The 21657-nt window shown below is 36.6% G+C and overlaps 1 protein-coding gene across 1 annotated transcript in view; it reads left to right on the forward strand.

The window, feature by feature from the left end:
• The window catches only part of ANKRD33B (ankyrin repeat domain 33B), a 98930-nt gene extending 87167 nt beyond the window's left edge, over positions 1 to 11763 (forward strand). Inside the window, 2 exon segments of the mRNA XM_051969852.1 lie at positions 3197 to 3349; positions 3352 to 11763. Of these exon segments, the coding sequence (XP_051825812.1) occupies positions 3197 to 3349; positions 3352 to 4043 (845 nt within the window). The 3' untranslated portion in view covers positions 4044 to 11763.
• The last annotated feature ends 9894 nt before the right edge of the window (positions 11764 to 21657 follow it).

A 21657-nucleotide genomic window follows, 5' to 3' on the forward strand; every position in this document is an offset into this window, starting at 1 on the left:
CATTTTCCCCTCTTCCCCAATATTTTTATGTAGGTGAAATCAGAGTAAAATGTATATCTAGAGCATCTTTGAAAGGAGGAAAAATAAAACATGTAGCCAGAGAATTAGTATACGTTCACACATCCTTCACTTAACTGAGAGTATTGTGTCCGTGGCTGGCTGAGTATAAATAAATTCATAGTCATAAAACCTGACTCAGTCATTTACTGTGTGTTTTGGGGGTAAATCACTTTATTTCTTTGGGTCTCAGTTTTCTCTTGAAGAAAATGATCTAAATCTAAATAATCTTATCTAGATGTGCTAGATAAGATCTAAGTTCTCTCCTCAATCACAGAATCACAAAATTCTGAGTCTTTGGGGATGTGGAGGGGGAAAAGTTTTTCTAGCTCCAGTTACTACTCTTACTTACCTACTTGTAAGATGTGTCACCTTTGACAAGTCAATTAAGTTCTCTGAGCCTCTTATTTCCTCATCTGCAAAATGTGGTACTTCCACTGTCAACATGAGATGTGAGCTGGGTTTTTTGTTTGTATTTTTGTTTTGTTTTGCTTTTCATTTTAGTACCAGTTGTTCCAAATCCTTCCTATCCCTAAAGAATCACCTTGCTAACAGTCTAGCTAGGCTTCTTGCTAAATATTATCAAGAGAAGCTAGTTATAGGAAAGAGCAACAGGCTCTTCCCCTCTTCTTGCCAGTAATCATGAATCCTCTGTAGGCATGTGTATTCAATGGGGGTGAACTGGGGCTCACTTATCTACAGTTAATAGCTGTGCACTAGGACAGTGGTGTTGTTTACATGATCTCAGGATGGTAGGGAGCTGGATTCTGGATTCTGCAATGTATAGAGGAGAAAGTAAAAGATAACAATGGTCCTCTTATAAAATGATTAATATGACAAGTCAGATCTTCATTGAAGGGCATGAATTAAGAAATAATTAACATCAGTCCACTCTACTTCATTATTTAATTGCTATATCTATAGTATTTATATTCATTTTGATAGTGTGTCTTTTGAATTAGAATTCACCCTGATTTATGATACATCTCACAGAAAATCTAGAACTGTTTAATGTCTCATAATGGAAATGTCTTCTGATCTTTTGAATCGTTTGTACATCTCAAGATCATACGCGGAGGGCAAAAAGGAGGGCATATTTTTCTCCACAGGGAAAAGATTCTTAAACTTTTGACAGCTGTTCTTTTTGTGTTCCATTAGCATTTAAAAAAATGTCTCTTTCAAACAATGAATTGTTCATTAAGATTTTAATTTTGCAGTTTGTTCCCTTTTAAGTGACATGCAATTAATTCAGTTTTAATGTGCCATTTATTTTTTGTAATGACATTTTTAGTGCCCTGTTTCCTTTTTAGTCAATTTATAAATTGTACTTCAGCTAATGTTACTTCCTAATTTTCAGTTCTAAATAATTGCAACTACTCCCCACATAGCTCTTTAATTTGTCTGAAAATGAAGTTATACTGAAGGGTAGTACAGATTAGCTAGGCTAACTTAGGCTAAGAAAAGAACAGAGAAGGAGGACAAAAATGTCGATATGTGATTATACAGATTGCTGCCCTAAATCATCCCATTGCTAGAGATATTATATTATTGCAAATGGAAGTCTCAATTTTTATAACCATTTGTACAGTTGGCCTTGTTTTGAGGTTGACAATACAAAAAATATTTGTTCATTTGGATTGCTTAAAGGTAGATAAGAGTAGTATAATTGATTGAGAATCAGTTTCCAAGTTTCCTTTCTAAAACCTATCTTTCTAACCTATCATCCCATCTGTGGGATCTTGGGAAGGCTATCCAACCTAGTATCCTAGACCAGTTATGACAAACCCAATAGAAATGGGTCGCTATATAGGCATATTGACTTAGAAAAACATAAATTTACTTTTTATTTATTGTTTAAAATTTCCCAATTAGATTTTAATCTGGTTTCTGGAATTTAGAGGCCTGGAGAAGAAGTAGCATGTTTTTATCTGTGATCTGGACAACTCTTATCAGTTTTGTAAACTATACATTTCCAAGCAGAGGTTGACAGTATTAAACATAGGTGATTAAGTAGCACAGTGAATAGAATGCTGGACTTGGAACTTGGAAAATTTCAATTCAAATGTTACCTCAGACACATGCTAGGTAGTGGCCCTAAGCACTGCAATTTACAGTGCTGTTAACAAGAGATTAAGTTATATAAGTAACATAAGTTGCAGATCAGGTGCTGTTTTTATTATCATTTTATTATTAATAGTGAATTTTATTTACATTTTAATTAGTATATTTCATTTTGTTATTAATAGTGAATTATTATTAATAATTTATAGTGAATTGTTATTAAAATTTTAATTTTGCTGTTTGTTTAGTGGGTGCAATAGATACAAATGAAAATAAAAATATGTACAAGAACACTGGACCTGGAGTTAGAAAGACAAATTTGAATCTGGTTTCAGATATTTACCAGTTGTGTGATCCTTGGCAAAAATCACTTTTTCTTTGCCTCTGTTTCCTCATACTATCAAATAGGAATAATGATAGCATCTACCTCTCAGAGTTGTCATGAGGATAAAATATTTGTAAAGTACTTGCAATTTTAGAGCATTAAACAAATATTAGCTATTATTATTGTCATTATAGATAGCATGTATATAGTATTTTTTAAGGCTTGCATAGTGCTTTGCGTGTGATTTGAATTGTTAGTAGGAGCTGTTGATTCCCAACTAATAAAATCATATGTCAAGGGAAATATATAACCTATTTAGGCAAAAACTGTTTCCAAATACTTTAGAAATATCTTTTAACTTACCATCAATTAATATCATAATTAGAAATTATTCTTGAAGCAGATTTCGAGGGAACTTGAAAAACAAGAAAAAGTTTTTATACACAAATATACACTCCATATTCCTGATTAGTAAGAATAGAATTCAGAAAGACAAAGCATCAAATAGAATGTAAGTAGAAGTTTGATTTCTATTCATAGTTGTTGGTGACTATGATAATAATACAGGATACCTATAGTTGGGAATTAGATTCTCTATCCTGCCTCAAAATGAGACACTTGAAGTATACAATGAGTTGTTATACATTTTAAATTCAATTCCTTTTCATTTATCTATGTTCTATTTTTTTGAGTAAGGAGTGGGGAAGAGTTCCTGTGGAATACAACCATACTTATTTTTGTTTCATTTTTCAGGAGCAGATGTCCATGCAACTGATCCCAGCAAAAGGATGACTGCACAGGAATGGGCATCTTATACAGGAAGGTTTGAGGCTGTCTGCGTCATCCAGAGACTATTGGACAGGCCCTGTCCTCAGCAATTCAGTGAACAGTATAAGCCAGACTGGCCGTAGGAAAGGATGTTCTTGTCAAACCAGCCGAACCCAAGAGCTGTTTACAGAGGCTCAGTGAGTGCTTTCGGTCACTCTTGTCTTCTCGCTATGTTCAAGGCCCTGAAGATGGTGGGGTCCTCGACCACATGGTTCGAATGACCACGAGTCTCCACAGCCCAGCCGTGGCAATTGCCTGCAAGACTGTGTGCCCCGAGAGCCCTCCCTGCATCGGGAAGAGGCGGCTTGCGGTGCAGGAGATCCTCCGGCACCAGAACACTGGCGAGGTCCATAATCACAAGAGGGGCAGCAGCCCTGAGAAGCTTTCTCAGAACTCCCAGGTTGAGGAGGCACCCCCAAATACAGACAGGAGAGGGAGTCTCCAGCCCTCTCCCTCTGCAGCCCCCCGGGGGGGCTCGGTGGCCCCTCGGAAGGCCAGCGTCTTACCCCTGCACTTGTTGAGGAGGAGCAGCGTGAGGCCGGGCTTTGTCATTCCCAAAGTCCGAATCAACAAGGCCCCCACTCCCACTTTTCAGCCAGAAAGAGTGAAGAAGAAGAGTGGAGCAAAAGATAACACCCATTTGCAGATCCCCAAGTGGCGATACAAGGAAGCCAAGGAGGAGAGGAGAAAAGCAGAGCAGGCGGAAAAGAAGAAGACGACGGAGGGTGTTCTAAAAGAGAAGCGGGTCTCTCCCTGGAGGAACAGGACTTGAAGCCAGATGGAATTCTTGTCTGGGATCGGCAGGCTCGTTCTGCCCAGGCAGGGGTTCCGTGGCGCCAAGTATTCCTGGGGTCGCCCCGAGGAGGCACGAAGGGCAAGGAACACAAGGGTTTGGGGGGGGGGCTCGCCTCAGGCGCCCAGGCCTGTTGGGTGAAAAGTGACGTTTCTTTTGCTGCTATGTCTAACTCAGGGCTCTAAGGTTCCTCTATTGCCTATCTGCTCCTTTTTTACAGAAATTGTCACGCAGTGGAGAATCGTTTATTGATGCTGCTAATTTGGAAGCTGGGCAGTGATTCAGGTACCCAGGTTACTCTACCTGGTCGAAAACAGAATCATCTGTAACTTCTCTCCCATCCTCCAAGGGAAGGTGGATGGGATGGCTTGTGCTGATTTCTCTTCCACCCCAAACATTCTCTTCATTGGGGTCCTTGGTATTCTTTTGACCTAGATTTCATTACTTTAAAAAATCAGGGAAACAGTCACTTTAAAAAGTCAGGAAAACAACTCCCTTTGACATGGCCTGTACCCTATGGAAGAACGCATAGCACTATTCATGTCTCAAAGCCAATAAGAAGGGGTAATGGACCATGGAAATACTGGAATATTTTAATGCACACACTATTGGCAACACTCCGATCCTGTAGAATAGCATCGAAGACACTATTTTTAAAATAATTGTCCTCTGCCCTATTTGTCTCTTACTCAAAGACAATGCAGTTAAAGTGCCTAACACAGTACCCTGGACACACTAGATACAACAAATGTTTTTGAAATTGAAATTTAATTGAATCACATCTATCTTGAATGCAGTATCTGTAATATTACAACTTCGCCATTCAAATGTTATCTTTGCCAGTCAGCATTGTCAGGGGAAAGGTCTATCTATAAGTTATTTTAGATAAGTGTTTCCCAAAATATGGACTTCTTACCCCAGCCATTTTATATGTGATTAAAAAGAAAAAAGGCAAATCCAACCTGGATTGTTTGAGAGATTCCTAGTAAGGTCATCTCTCTTTTACATCTGGATTTATTCACTTATTAAAACCAGCCAAACAAAATTTTCATAAAAAAGATTTATAAGCCTTCTAGAATTGTTAGGTATAGAATCAGGGCCACCAATATGGGTAGATAATGAATAATTTTCATTCTCTAAAAAGTGGAATCTCTTAAATGGAAGCATATTGCTATAACAAAAGTGTGTGGTGGTCAGGACTTTCTCTTTATTTTCTTCCTCTTCTGTCTCTCATTCTTTGCACTGTGAAGTCAGGGGCCAAAATGTATATAAATAGTTTCATTATCAAATTTAGGAGATAAGAACCTATTCCCTCCATTTTTGTGCTAAAAAGACAGAAATGTATGACAGATTAAACAACTTTACTGGAGAGTTAGTAACTCAGCTTCTCACTCTTTTACAGATGTCATCTACCCCAGAGCAATAATTATATCATATAGAGCAAATTTGATATTCCAAGTTCTTGCTGGTACTTAGTGAGGTTAGAGATTGGGGAAGGAGATTAAGTTAGCTGAATGTTTGATGGACAATCACTATCTTAAATCAGCAATAGGTCATTGATATTATAATATTACTTCCTATGTCCCCCCAAAGTTGGCATTCATATAATACTGCATGGATTTCCCGGTATTTATTAGGTATGCCCTGCTCTGGTGCTATTCGGTCCTCTCTCTTGTCATATTCCTTTAATAGTTCAAAACTTGACCAGATTATTGATGCAACTGAACTCCACATTTTACTGAATTTGTATTAGGAAGTGGGAGCTTAGAATGTTTTTTACTATAGGCAAAAGACATTTTGGGGTCCACATACTGAATGGGCAAATGGTGCAGAGAACGCTTATGATGTCTTAGATATTTCTTCTGAACTGTCAAGCCCACACGTTTTGACCAAGTAAACATGCTCTTGGCAAATCAGAGGCAATATTTGTAACTTTTCCTGTTGGAAAAAAAAATAATTGGTCAAAGGAATATAGTAGAAAAGGCATAATGCGTATCATAATTGTGTGTTGGCAGGGGACAGAGAAGTGATTACTGTCTGTGTAGTTGTATATGTATGCATGCTTATACAAATGTATGGGCACATTATGTGGAAAACAGAAAACAAACAAAAAAAGTAAATGTTTAGTACCAGATTGGTGTATGTTTATTTATCCAACTTTATTATTACTTAACTCCTTACAACCTGGACTTTGAAGGAAAATCTTATTTTTTCACTTTTTTTCCTCATGGATAGCTTATTTTAGATCTTTTTCTTCCTGCATAAGCAGATTTACAAATACAGCAGTTTCACAAGGCAAGGAAATTGTCTTCCAGTTTCATCTTCCTGCTATAGCAGGATGCTAATGCTCTTGTTTTCTAATCCAACCACAGAATGGGAAAGGGAATAACCCTATACTTTCTCTATCTCTTTTATTTCCTGGGAATTTCAGTTTTCCTATTTACTTTTATACAAGGGAATTTTTTTTTTCTACACAGGACTTAAAGATCATTATACCATTCACATACTAGAGACCACACAGACTGCCCATTCATTATTTGACAATGTCAGCAGAACAGGTTGATGACAACTAAAGAAAAATATAGATATGCTTGTTCATTCTCAGCTTTTTCAGTGAACTAGCTTAGCCATACTGACAGGGAAACAAGGGACAGTGGAATAAAGATTTCCAACAGGGAAAGCATTGACAAAGGACACCTTAGGCAAGAAAATTTTGTTGTTTCCTCCTTATCTCTTTTTTAAAAAACAAGTTTTATTAGAGCAGAAATTGGCTCCTTTTTTCCCTACAGGGAAAGAGAATCATATGTCAGTTAAGTGTAAATTTGTCACGTGTTGGGTTTGTTTGTTTTTCCCAGGTGGCCATATTTGCTAAAGTTCAATAACTTGTTCTCACAAAACTTTTATTTTCCTACCACACACCCTACCACATTGCCTTTTGGGGCTGAAAATGGAAAATGGAAGAATAAGTCTGACTATTCAGCATTTGACATTTGACACCTGCTCTTCATAACCTCCGCTTTCTTAAACCCTTTGCTGACTGCTTCACCCCCATCCCTATCAAAATTCCTTGCAGAATTTCTAGCATCAATTATTCTGGAGGCAAAAAAAGGGCATAAAAGTGAGATGAAAGCAGTATGGTAACCCCCTGCTTTGGTAATACTAAGTGACAATCTTTAGATTGCATGAAATGAAGGAAAACTGATTCCACCCATTTCTATGAATTTGACTACATTTTTTATAATTTTCTTTTTGTAAATAGGAAAGTAAAATGTACTGAAAAAACTTGTCCAGATTGAACAAGGGCATAAGAATTCCACTTCACTTTTTAAATATTGAGTTAACTGTTCAACAGATTTAATTCTCTATATCTCCCTTTCCCTTTCAGCACCACTCCCTCCCTTTTGCTCTTTTGTCTTTCTTACTTGGCACTTGATTAGAGATTATTTTCATTCTCCTTAATTCCTTAAGGGTATTATAGTTAAACTAAAAATAAAATAGATAAGGCAGTTGCATAGCTCATCTTTTCAAACCTCAATCAATGCCCTGCCCACTGGAAGTATTTTCTTTTCTCCTTTCCCTTCTCCCTCCAATTCCTGGGAATTACCTTTCATTTCTTGATCATAAGCAGTCCAGATTTGTGTTAACTGAGATATTTAAGAAAATGTTGCTTTTTTGGTTTATGCAGTCAATCACTGATATTTCAATAATTTCTTGTGACTATAAATACATTGAATTAAACCAGCTCTTCCATAAAAGCAAAACATATCTGTTTGATAGAAATTTTCAAACAAAGCCAAATGGACTTAGAGTTTAAACACATTTTTCACATTTTAGTTGATTTCTTTAGTTCTCAAACACTGAGGGTTAAAACATACACTTCTGTGTTTTCTACCTCTTAATGTGAATAAAATGTCCCAGGGTCTTCCCTGCATTGAGATCACTAGAGGCAAAAGGAGCCAGTAGGAAGTGAATCCAGGATCCATTGGACTTCCAAAAACATAAGCACTTTAGTTGGCTACCAGAGCAAAGCATACAGAAGACTTTGAAGCATTAAACCGTATTTGAAGTTTTTTTTTTCCTCTTTGAAGCTTCTTATAGCAATTTCCTGGCAGCACTACATTATATACCTCAAGAATGTGATGACCTGTATGTATTCTAGAAGTTCTTTGGTTTGGGCAAGAGTGACATTTTAGTCTCTTGTTTGATGAAATACATAAGTATCATGGAAAATACAAATACTGAAGTAGTTTGGTGCCACTCCTGTCCTTGTTTCTAGCTTACAATAAGACTATCTCTAGTCAGAAATGGGAATGCTTTATAATCAAATTTTCCCCCAAATTTAGGTCCACCATATAGGGTTAGATTCCCGTGCTACCTTGTAAAGTTGCAAATTTCTTGAATTACCAAGATAGTAGGTAGAAATAAATTAATATGAAGGAGTCATTTGAGATTTTTTTTTTTTTTTACTAAAACCAATAGGAAATTTTTTCTGTTGGCACATTGACAAGAATACTGTATCCAAGAGACATCAAACTTAAGTATGAAAGTAAGAGAGGTGATAACTTTTCACAGTTTGATTTGGTGCCTATAATATTTGAAAGGAAAAACTCATAAATCGGGTTTGGCTCATTCATTTCTCCAGCTTTATCCATTTCTACTCCAGTGTATACTCTTTACTATTCAACATCCATAAAATATAATATACTTAAAATCCTTTATAATTATTCTTGCATATGACCAACAATTGTTAGTGCTGATGTATTGCTAACACAGTATTATGGAAATTATAATGGTAATACCAAAGAGTTTACTCAGGCCTATTTTCCCAATGTAAAGTATTATTTTAATATTGAACAAGTGTTTTGATACTTCACAAAAATCATAATTCTGTCTCAAGGTGGTGGTGAATTTTGCCATGCTATGTAACATATCTGGTCCTGACTCTTAGATGTTGAACAGGGTAGGCCTCGATTTCCATTTCTTTAAAATAAGAGGTTGGAGTAGATAGTATCCAAATTCCCTTCCATTGATAATATTTTAATTGATTATATAATTTTTTATGGTTCTGTGTGGACAATCTTAGTACAGGCCACTTTAGCTATGCAAGTCATCAACTCAAGTTTTTTTGGGAGGATTACCAATCTTCAGATCTAGGAAGACCTATAGATTAACCGCATTAAAAAGAAAAAAAAAACACCTTAAAAGAAATGCAGTTGCTTTAAAAGTCATTGATTGCAAAATTGGTTCAGCCATAAAAACAACAGGGATATTTTAGCTAAGATGGTTCCCCAATGATGATTTTTTATCTCTGAAATAACTTGTTTAAGGTGTTGATTATGCTATTTCTTCCTTTTTTTGATTTTTTTTTTTGGATGCACTAAGTACTTGGTTCAAAGGGGTTTATGTACATCAGTAAGCCACTAACATGAAATCACTTTTTTTCCTACTTTGATGCTTTTCATGCACATTAATGGTAAAGAACAGAAAAGGAACACTGAGGGTTGAAAAGATAAATTTTAAAAAGACAAACAATATGGATTGGTTTGATTCTTTTTTTACTCAGATTGACAGCAGTGTTATTTCCTCAATGGATCTGGGCCTAAAACAGCCTTTAAGGAAAAACAATGGTATTTGAGTGGCTATGACTTGTTAAATAGGTATGGACACATTAGAAGTATATTAAGAAAAATGTGACAGTGACTTCTCTGGACTTCCTAAATGTGGCTTGTGGCTTGTAGCTTGTCTGTGTATTTGGGGGAAGGTGGAGAGGGGATAGTATCTGAGGCAAAAGCAGCATACTATGTGGAAAGAGCACTGAATGTGGAACTTAAAAAACTAGATTCTAATCAAGACTCATGAAGCCTCAGATAATTCTTTTAGGAAGTTGGCAACATTTGAAATTTTAAAATCCCTTCTTTACTCTAAATCTAAATGATTTGAAAGACATCCACCCCTCCATGCGGAGTTAAACCCTATGTCCCCTTTGTGAAGATTGGTAATATTTGCCATTGTAAGATAGCCCATTGGACTCTCTATAGGAGATCTGGTTTCTAATTTTAGTTCTAGCATTAAGTCTGTGTGACCTTGGGAAATCCTTCTTTCCTCTGGACCTCATTTTCCTCATCTACTTAATTAAATTAGAGAAGCTCCAACTGACCCTAACAATTTTTCCTTTAAAATTTACTTTGTACAAGATTTTAGTAGGAATTCATCTTTTAGGAAACCCACTTCTCTTTCCCTCTTCCTCCCCATCTTTTTAGCTATTAGATCCACAGTGGTGATGTTACATTGATCTATAATAACTACATAGATCAGTAAAAGATTAAGGGAGATATTTGATCTAAAGTATGAGTGGAACTTGGTAGCTTTTAAGAAGATTCAGAAAAGATACATGAAAATGATACAGTAACAGTTACAGTAGCATCTTCTGATGCTGTTATTTCCAAGAAGTCCCAATTGGGTAAGTTCTTGTGAATATATAGGGTTAAAGCTGAGTCTTAGATGTACACTGAGTAAAACAGAAGAAGAGGAAATTATAATTTCAGGTAAATCATCCCTTTGAGAGGACAGTTGAGGGAAGAGTTCAGTTTCAGTCGATTTGTGACCCCATTTGGCGTTTTCTTGGTTTGGTAAAAGATACTGCAGTGTTTTGCCACTTTCTTCTCCAGCTCATTTTATAGATAGGAAACTGAGGTAAACAGGACTAAGTGTCAAGCCCAGGGTCACACAGCTACTCAGTGCCAGATTTAAACTCGGGTTTTCTTGATTTCAGTGATTTCAGCCACTAGCTGCCCCAATAGAGAATATGAAAGAATAATAAAAAACACGTTTCACTGAAATACTATCAACTATATAAAAATGCCTACATGTAGTTTTTAAGTAATTTGTTCTTAAGAACTACTATAACGTAGATTAAGAATTTAACTTTTCCTTTTATGACCACAATGTACATTTTGAAAAATCCTGCTATGTCAATATAAAAATTTTTCAAATAAGCTTTTCTTTATGGTACAGGTCTCGTTAAAATGATGTTGATTATGGCTGTAATTATCATGATGTCAAAATTTTTTATTTCAAGGTTATGCCTTTTATCAGCTACAGCTGAAAGCATTTGTGTTTGGGTTAAAAGCACATCTGGGGACATAAATTGAAGAGATACTATCTTTGATGTCTGGATTATTTTTTTAAAAAGTTTACTCAAATATGTGGAACTCAGATGATTGGAAATATTTTTTCTCAATGCTAACAAAATTATTACCTCATATTAAAATGAAATCAAGGTGATATTAAGTTACCGTTGAAGGGAATAGAAAAGTATGCATGGATAGAGGATAAAAAATGAAGTAAACAACTTCTGAATGTACAATAGTAATGCTTGAAGAAAACTCAACATTTTAACTTGAAGATGATTGTAAAAACCTGATTTTTAAAAAATCTTAAATTATATTAATTTAATTCAAATAATTGTGAGATTTCTTAGTAACTATTTGATTTTGTTTTCAAAAGGCATTTATATTCTTAATTTAACAAGATTTTGTGTTACTTTTGATTGAATTAGCTGTCTTGTATTTTTTGGGTTTTTTTCTTTTTATAGATCTTACTGTGACCTTCTTAAAGCCCTGAAGTCTAATGTATAGAAAAATTATAATTTTGGTATTGTATTGTTCAGAAGGACCCTTGAATAAAAAATAAAACATGACACTGTTTGGCTTCGTTTCAGTGCTCTTTGCCCCCAAAGGGAGGTGGTGGGTGTCTTAATTTCCCAGCCTGGAGTTTAGCTGACTGTAGTATCTGAACTGGCCACCAGATGCTGCTCTGCCTGAGTTATCATCAGCCTGGTGCATGGTTAAGTTATTTTTGAGAAGTGTCAAGGAACGGGCACTTTGTATTAAGCTGTCGTATTCCAATCAGCCATTAAAGAGCACCGAAGCTTGCAAATAGCAGCTAGGCGACCCAGTGAGAAGAGTACAGGGCTGGGAGTCAAGAAGACCTATCTATGTTCAAATCTTCCTTATGAATTAATTGTGTGACCCAGACACTCTATTTCCCGTTTTCTCATCTGTAAAATGAAGGTGGTAATAGCACAAACCTTACAGGTTTGTGGTAAGGCTCAACTGAGATGAGATGTGTTTGGCAAACTTTAAAAATACATTCTAACTATTAGTTTTTAGAACAACAGCTTAACATTTATATAGCTCTGAGCCAGGTACTGTGTTTTAAAATAGGGACAATAATAATGTGAGGATCAAATGTGATGATAATTGTAAAGTACTTAGCTTTACATAAGTGCTATATAAATGTTAGCTGTTATTGGCAGGTGGAAATTAAATGACCCGCTTATGGTCACCCAGCTAATTCTAAGTGTTTGAGGCAGGTTTGAACTGGGTCTTTCTGATTCCAAGCTGGGCACTTGATATTCTACACCACCTCGCTACTTGTATTTTGCAGCATGGTGCACATCTTCACGTCAGCATTGTTCACAGTTAGTCCAGGAGATGATATTAAATATCAAAATAGAATCTATTACATTATAATACCTTTAAGATTTAGTCTATGAGATTAAATATCAAAACAATATTTTATATCTATAATTCATAAGATTATATGATATATAAAATTTTATATATAATGTCATAAGATTTTGTGTATGTATATAAATAAATTATAGAATCTGACTAGAGACTTTAATACAGAAACCTAGGTATCTTATGATCACAATTTTTTTGTTTTTCAAATAACAAAGAAATGTATGAGCTCATAACTTACACTGGCCCTTATTCTCCAGAATATTCTCTCTGGCTGAGAAAATTCTCAATCCATTTATACTGATAAATCATGGCAGGTTGGAGAAGGATTATCCTATTATCCCTAGGGTTCACCAGACAGTGTTTCTAGCAGTCCCTGGTATTCACTCTTTATTAATAAGTTATTCCTGGTTGAGTCAATGTCAACCCCTCCCTCCCCTCCAGCTGCTCATCACCCTTTGAAGTCCTGTCTCTATCACCAGAGAAGGTAAGTACCTAAAGTGAATGATAAGAGGAAAAACAGCAAAGTAAAAGCAGCACTGTATTAGGTGGTTTCTCCTATAGCAAAACAAGAAAAGGAGCATCAGATAATTGGGAAAGGTTTTCCTGGGCCCTAAGTTCTCCATGGAGTACAGGTGAAGTGATACCAGTTTAGTGATACCAGTCTACAAAAATATGAAATTTAACTTGATCTTTGAATGCTATTTTGAGTTCCTGTGTGAACTTTGTGTATAAAACTGCTATAAAAATGCCAGCTATATAACAAAAATAAGTAATATGTCTAAGACAGTTTCTTGGGGTTGCCCTTTTTTTTTAAGTCAATGAATTGGAACTTAGAACTTGAAATATGGGGAGGGGAAAGATGGCCTAGACTATAGCATTATATTTTACCTATCTTAAAATTGTTAATAAAGAACAATAGTACAAATAGGAGAGATGAGTAAAGGCATTTAATTCAGTTGTTCAAATTTATTTTCCAGATAACTTTTTTTGGGGGAGGGGGGAAAGGTATTCATTCACTTAGTGGATTTATTAGCCATTGGTAGAGATGAGTGCTCAAAAAGAAATATAAAAAGCTTGTAAATTATATTTTGCAGAATGTTTAATCAGTTAACAGCAATATTTTTCATGTACATACATGTATATTATATATATGAAAAACCTTTTATCATCTCATTTCCAGCTTCTTGAATATCATGGCAGGGAGCTTTCCATGTCTGGTATATAGATGTGCCAATGAACATATGCATTCCAGTGCTCTCTTCTCTTTACTCAGAGGTAGAACAGGCCCCCTGCTAACCTGAAATACTGAGGCAATCTGGATATCCAAGCCGTAAGAAATGGCCATTTTGGTCTGAGTTAAGCACAAAACAGCCCCATCTTGCTGTTGTAGGAATGCACACCTGGACTTGGGCAGAGCAGAACTGACAAAACTGAGTGTTCGAGCATCCAGGTAGTCTGGGTATTATTGACAATCTTCAGCAGGAAAAAAAGCTATAAAAGGAGTAAAGCCTGGTTGATATGGGCAGAGTGCAGACCCTTCAAGGCATATGCTGTACCCTATCTTTGGGGCATTATTTGGACTTAGGCCTCTGGAGCCCCTGTTTGCATTTGCTTTGCAGTCAGCTGCCAGGAACGAAGCTAATTGTAGGATTTTTCTTCAGCTCCAACACCTGCCCTCCCCTCAGCTCGGTCCACCGATTCATGTGGTCATCAAGCGCATCCCAGGTGGGAACTACTCTCCTTCACCACTGACCTGGGCTGAATATCTAGCTGGGGACATGAAAAGAGAAAGTTTCCTCCTACCCTGAAGCTTCTAGTTCCCCTGACAAAATAGACTTTGATATGGAAATTGGGCTAGTGAGTTGTCAGCAGTGAGATGGAAGCCAACAGCTGCATCTCAAAACTGTTACAGTTCTCTCAATAAAGAGATTTGGGACTGAACGCCAACTAGCAAATTAAAGTCATCTGGGATTGAAGGGAAAGCGTGTAAACGAAGCACAGTAGGACAGGTACCACTATAACAGATGGGGACAGCATACAATGAAGCTTCATTGTGTATCACGTCATTTTCAACAGAATCAGTCTTGGAATCTTAAAAGTGTAAACCCTAACTACCTGCCATCTAGGGAAGAGGGTGAAGGGAAGGAGAGGAAAAGTTGAAACAGAAGTTTTTGCCAAGGGTCAGTTTTGAAAAATTACCCATGCATATGTTTTGTATATAAAAAGCTATAATAAAAAAGTGTAAACCCTATCTGAAGAAGTAATTGCTTACATGATATCCCTCTCAAATGGCCATTCAGTTTTTTTTTTTTTTTTATTTTTGGTGACAAGGAACTCACTATCTCACAAAGCAGCCCATTCCATTTTTGGACAGCCCTAATGGTAAAGGGCTTATTCATTCATTTAAGTTTTTTTTTTTTTTAAATAAATTAATGGGTTTTTTAAATTTTTAAAGATTTAAAATAAAAGGTCATTTTTGCAAAAAAAAATGAATTCTATTTATTTACTCATTCATTTATTTTTTGCTGAGGAAATGAGAGTTAAATGATTTACACAGGGTCACAGTGTTAGGTGTCTGAGGCTAGATTTGAACTCAGTGTCCTCTTGACTTAAGGAGTGGTGCTCTATCCATTATACCAACAAGCTGCCTCCCCTTCCCCCGTAATTGAATTCTTATTAAAAAAAAAAAAAAAAAAAAACTTTCCAAAATTCAGAAACTTTAAAATGCCCCAAGTGTAAATTGAGAGCCAGATTTAATAATGGCTGATGCTGGGTTGCCATTTTTTTTTTTTTAATTCATTCATGAAGAGGACCAATGACATCAGGAGAATGATATCTTCATTGGATTTAAGTGTGGCAGAGCTGTGCAAAGTCATCAGTCCTCTCTCTCCTCCAGTCACTGAATTCCAGGGGCAAGACATTCATCAGGAAGACTGATGATGGTTCATAGTGGGGAGACCTTGGCCTTTATAAGCTAAGGTTCTCCCCAGGTCTCAGTTTGTCTGAGGCAGCACACATTCAGTAGTTAATAAATAGATAAAAAGTAGATAAAAGATTGCCCACTTTGGGTTCACAAAAAAAATCAGTCAGAGAGGGGGAAACACTCAGGTTTTCTGGTCGGAACATAAAAAATTGCTATTTACAGTAGCTTACTCTGAGCTGTCAAAATCCAAATAAAGAGCAAATGAGGCTTGAGCTGAGACCTATTAATGGCCAATCAGTGAGAGCCAGAGTGATCTGGGTTTAATTTGACTTATTAAATTCTATTTAAATCTCAATAAAGCTTCATTTTTTTCCCCCAGAGAGATAGAGTTAATTGTCCCAATTGTTTTTAAAGAATAAAGAGAGAAGGAAAAAAAAATCTAGCCCTCAAGCTTCAAGATACCTTGAGAAATATAGGGATCAAAATTGGTATTCCTTTGACTAGAGGGGCCATGTGTAAGGGTGTGTTCCACACATGGACAGGAGGGAGAGCTGATGCTGGACTTCTTAAGAAGAGCCAGTGTGTTTGGAGTTGACAGGGTTAGAAAAGTGTGAACGATGAATCTAAAGTGTGATGTGACAGCCAAGAGAGCTACTGTGATATGATCTCAGGCTGGGTTAGAAGACTCACAGCTTGAAGGAATAAGGAGTTGGTGGTGATGTAAACTTTAACCAGTCCATCCTGTCTCCTTTTTCAGGAATGATGTGAACTTTAACTGAGTCCTTTCTGCGTCCATCATACACAAAGGGAAGCCAAATTCTGGGGACTGTCTTGCCAGTGAGACCAAGGCATGCTCAAATCACCAGATCAGATAAAGGACCCTCTTCCCTTAATTAAGCAAGAGCACCAGACACATTCTCACCTACAGACAATCTTTATGAGCAAAGCAATCTCATCCTGTATTACCGTGCCCTACATCTTCTTGCCCCATCATGCAGTTGCCAGTGTAGACATAAAGTGCAGGTGAATTTGTTCTAAACCCCTCCCTCCCTAACTTCTTCATAACTCTTCAGATCCTGCCCTTTCTTTCCCTCTCCCTCTTCCCTCTGACTTTTAAATAACTTTCTTCACTCACAGCCCACTGCTAGGTCATTTTGATTTTTCCCATGAGCCTTTTCTTGACCATAAAGGGCCCTTATGACTATACTAATGCCTTTTGTGAATTTTTTCATCCAAACCACTCTCCCACAACTTGCTACTTCATCAATAGTTCAATTGCATGGAGGGCATTGGCAAGGTGGGGAGCGTCCAGAAGAAAACAATCAGGCTGGTGAAGGGCCTATAGATCATGTTATCTAAGGACTGGTTGCAATAACAGGAGACGGTTAGCCTGGAGAAGAGAAGATTTGGGAAGAAGGGGTATAAAAACAGTCTCAAGTGCGTAAGTGCTGTTATAGGAAAGAGGAATGAGCCTTGTTATTATTGGTCGCAGGGTAAAATTAAAAGCAATGTATAAAAATTGCAAACTGGCAAATTGAAGTTTAATCTAAGGAAAACATTTCCCAGAATCCAGCGGCCCCCATAACTCCCAACTTAGGAGTTAATATGTTCCCCATAAATGGAAGTTTTCAAGCAAAGCCTGGGAGATAACTTGTCAGGTATATTGTTGAGAGGGTACTTTATAGATAGTATGGGCTGGACTAGATCTGGCTCCTGAGATGCTTCCAAACTCCTTTCTCTGCCTCCCCCTGAAAAAAAAAAAAACAACCCAATATTTGTCAGAGGCAGTTTCCTCACTGGTGGAGATCACCACCCCATACCTGTGTAAGAGTGGGGCAGAGTTGGTGAGAGGGATAGGGGAGACAGCTTCCAGGAGTCTTTTAGGGCCTCCCTCCAAGTTCTGCAGACTCTTTGGGTACCTCTGGCTTAGGTTGGGGAAAAATGATGGGCAATATCAATTCCACTTCAGGTTGCTGAAGGAAGAATAAGACTCTGGGAAGAAGTGGACATGAGAGGAACCAAAACTTGTTAATGCTACAGACTTCAGGGAATTTTCTGTTGGGACAGCCCTCTCTTTGTTTGGTTAAACTGAGTCCTCTTGCTCCAAATGGAGCAAGTATTTGCTGTATTTTCTGGTATATATTCTCCAATTTTAATTTTCTCTTATTTCTGTTTTGCTATTAACTTGAATTTTCCTGTTAGTTAACCAAAAAGAGAGAGGGCCAGATCTTCCCCAAGTAAGTCATCTTTCTCCAAATGAAAAACTTTTCTTTGTATTTTCTGGTATACATACTCCAATTTTTACTTTCTCTGATTTCTGTTAACTTGAATAAATTATTCAAGTACTTGAATTAATTAACTTGAATAAGTTGAATTAACTTGAATAAATGATTTTCTTTTCTACTTGCTAAGTACATGTGTTTATTATGAAACCAATATTTGGTGGGAAGGATGTCAAGCTTTGGGTATAAAACTTGGGTGTTCCTTCTTCCATTAGTTAACAGGATTTAGAAGTTTAGCTTGAACCAGAAAAGACCCCATTCTTTAGACTAATAATATTTAAGGGAGCAGATAAAATAAAGCTTGGAACCCTCCTTTCTTAGGAAAGCAAATTGGCCAAGTTTTAATGTCAACCTCCTGTTTCCCTTCCTGGAAGGAATTAAAGTCTCTCTTAGAGAATCATTGAGGAAAAAAAAAAAGACTCTAAAGAAATATATATTATGCTTTCTTTTGAGCTACACGGTGATATTCTCATGCTACATGTAGGGGGCAGCCCTCACTACATATAATCAAAAAATCTTTTTTCTTCAAAAGCTTACATTTGATCAGAAGAGACAAAAGGTACATACACACATACATATATACAGAATAAATACAAGATTGTTAGTCAATAAACACTGCTGTGTGCCAAACAGTATACTAAATTCTAGGGATACAAAAAAAGCCAAAAGAAAATACCTGCTTTCAACAAACTTAAGTCTAATGGAAGACAATGTCAGGTAAGTAGGAAGAGAGGCAATTAATAGTTGGGTACTGCAGATAAGGTTTCAGGTAGATGCTTGAAACTTAAGGTTCTTTGAAGTTCAAATGAAGAATGAGAACATTTCAGGCATGCTGGTGGCCAGTGCAAAAACATGGAGATGGAAGATGAATCGCTGTATATGAGTAGAGAAAATGTCAACTTGTACCATGAAAGTGTAGGAAAGAGACTAAAGTATAGTAACACTAGAAATATAGTTTGGGACCAGTTTGGGACAAATGTCAAATAGATTTTATGTTTTATCCTTGAGGCAATAGGGAATTACTGGAGTTTACTGAATAGGGTAGTGATATGATCAGATCTACCTGTAAGGAAAATAATTCTGATGATGAGAAAGAATATGGATTGGAGTAGAGAGGTATTAATCCAGGAGGCCAATTAGGAGGCTAAATTAATATGTAGATGAGAAGCAATGAGAATCTAAATGAAGGTGGTCGTTGTGTTAGTGGAGATATTGGATGTTATGTAAGAATTTTTTGGTAGGAAGTTTATTTTTAATACATGGGAGAGAAAAAAAAAACTAAGATGTGAACATAGCATGCGTTGATTTACATTCAGTCTTCTTAGTTCTTTTTCTGGAAGCAAGAGACATTTTTTATCAGGTCTATTGGGATTGCTTTGGGTCATTGAACCATTGAGAAGACTCAAGCCTTTCATAGTTGATCGTCCCACATTCTTGCTCAGTATCAGTTCATGTAAATCTTTCCAGGCCTTTCTAAAATCAGCTTGTTCATCATTTTTTAAAGAATGATATTATTCCCCTATTTTGATATACCACAACTTATTCAGCCATTCCCCAAATGATGGGTATCTACTCATTTCCCAATTCTTTGCTACCCAAAAAAGTGCTACTACAAACATTAGAGATGGGGGAGGGGGTGGGAGAGAATGGGACCCTGAAAGGGCTTTGAGAAATACAGATAGAGTAATAAGGATGTTGAGTCAACAAAAGAGGAGTGATCAGACAAAGCAGAAAAGATGCAGGAGAGAATAGCCTTATAAAATCTCAGAAAAAAGGATATCTAAGAGGAAAGGTTGGTCAAGAGTGTTAAATGCAGCAGAGAAGTCCAGAAGAATGAAAACTGAGAGAAGGCCCTTAGATTTGGATATTAATATATGATTGGTAAATTTGGAAAGACAAGCCAAAAAGGTACAGGGCTCTCATATTTGAGAGGATCAGGAAAGGTTTGTGTAAAGGTGCCTGAACAGTATCTTGAAGGAAGAAAGGGATTCTGTGAGATGAGGAGGAGGAAATCCAAGCAGGGCAAAGGAACTCAAAAACAACAGATGTGTAGAGTTCTGTGTAATTCAGATTCTTATAAATAAGTCATTTTAAAATCCATTTGGGGAAATGAATAAAAAAATTTTAAAAAATTTGAGATATTCATCATTTTATAAGCAAACTGGTACAATTTTTTGTAAATATTCTTGTAAATCAAATAATTATGATCTAAATTACTAATTATGTGAGTTTAGATGTTCCCAAACTAGATTTTCTTAAAGATGGGAATTTCTGTGTTATTTACACAGGATAATTTCACAAGAAAAGGATTTCTTGTGAATTCATTTATCAATTGAGCTATCTCAATTGAATATCTTGTGAAGATGGTAAATTATTTTTATACCTTTTCACTATTGATTAAACAATGTAACAAAAGAAAAAGTAATTTCTTAAGGCTGTATCAAAGCATAGGATGAAGAAAAGAAACAATAGCTAGTTCTGAATCTTCAGCCTCAGACTCTGTCCCAGGAGTTTATAAAAACGAACTCACATTAAGTAGTTGGGCCTCAGTGAAGGGTAAAAACTGATTGTTTTACTGATAATATTTAGGAGGGCTTTTGGTGACAGCCCAAAGATTAGCAAGGAAGATTCTCAAGTCAATCAGTCAATAAACATTAATTAAGCATCTACTGTGTGGGCAGGTAGGTGGGGCAGTAGATAGTTCCAGACCTGGAATCAGACTGAAAAAGAACAGAAAAAGAGCACTGTGCTAAACACTGAAGATACAAAAAACATAAAGATAGTCCATTTTCTCAAGGAGCTTACAGTTTAATGGGGGAGACAACATGCAAACAAATAACACAAAATAAGCTATATACAGAATAAATAGGAAATAAATAAGGGAAGGAAGGCATGGGAATCAAGAAGGGTAGAAGAAGGGTTCCTATAGAAGGTGAGATTTTTGTTGGAACTTAAAGGAAACCAGGGACCTTAATAGTCAAAGTAGGGGAAGGAGAGTGTTCCATGAATGGGGGGCAGTCAGAGAAAATGTCTGGAGCCAAGAGTCAGAGATGGGAAATAATGCACTTGTTTGATGGTTCAACAGGAGTGGAGGTAGGAATATGCCATGTTAGAATGTGGGGAGAAATTACTTGATGGTAGGTGGGACTAGAAAGCTGTTGATAAGGTGGAAGTAATCTGATGGACTAGTTAAGAATAATATTCGAAAAAAAATAATAATATTCTACTACAGAAAGTAGGAGCAATTCTCAGTGAGAAGCTATAAAGATTCTATGATCCAAGTTTTGGGCCTAACGTCTCACAATTTTTGGACATACTTATCCAACATACTCTGGTAGGAAAAGGAGACAAGACTGGTCAGGTAGTAGATAACACGTTTTCCACAGCTCTTTTCATGTTGAAATAAGGGAGGACATGGAAAAATTACACAAGAAAGGCAGGCATGAATGGGTTGCAAGCTGCCCTGCTGGAGGGAACATTTCCACTGATCAGATGAAAGAACAATTGGAGTATTTGAGGGGAAAGGAAAATCCTCTCCTAGGAATTAGAACTGGCCAAAAATGGAATGTTTGCCTTAGGAAATAGAGTTCCTCTCCTTGGAATGTTGAAGCAGAGGGTAGATGATCATTTATTTTAGTGGGGAAGTTCACTTCTGGATATAGCCTGAACTCAATGGCAACTGAAGTCCCTCCTAACTCTCAAATTCTTCATTTCTATGAACTGAGGGAAGTGGATTCATCATATAGCAAGTATGAGAGGTAATTAATGGCTAATATGGCTTTATGTTATGTTGGCATTTATATAACTTTATTTGACCTAGGAGGAAGAACACTAACATGACAAAGGAAATTTTTGTGAAG

This window comes from Antechinus flavipes, chromosome 1 (assembly GCF_016432865.1).
Source record: "Antechinus flavipes isolate AdamAnt ecotype Samford, QLD, Australia chromosome 1, AdamAnt_v2, whole genome shotgun sequence".
Lineage (NCBI taxonomy): Eukaryota > Metazoa > Chordata > Mammalia > Dasyuromorphia > Dasyuridae > Antechinus > Antechinus flavipes.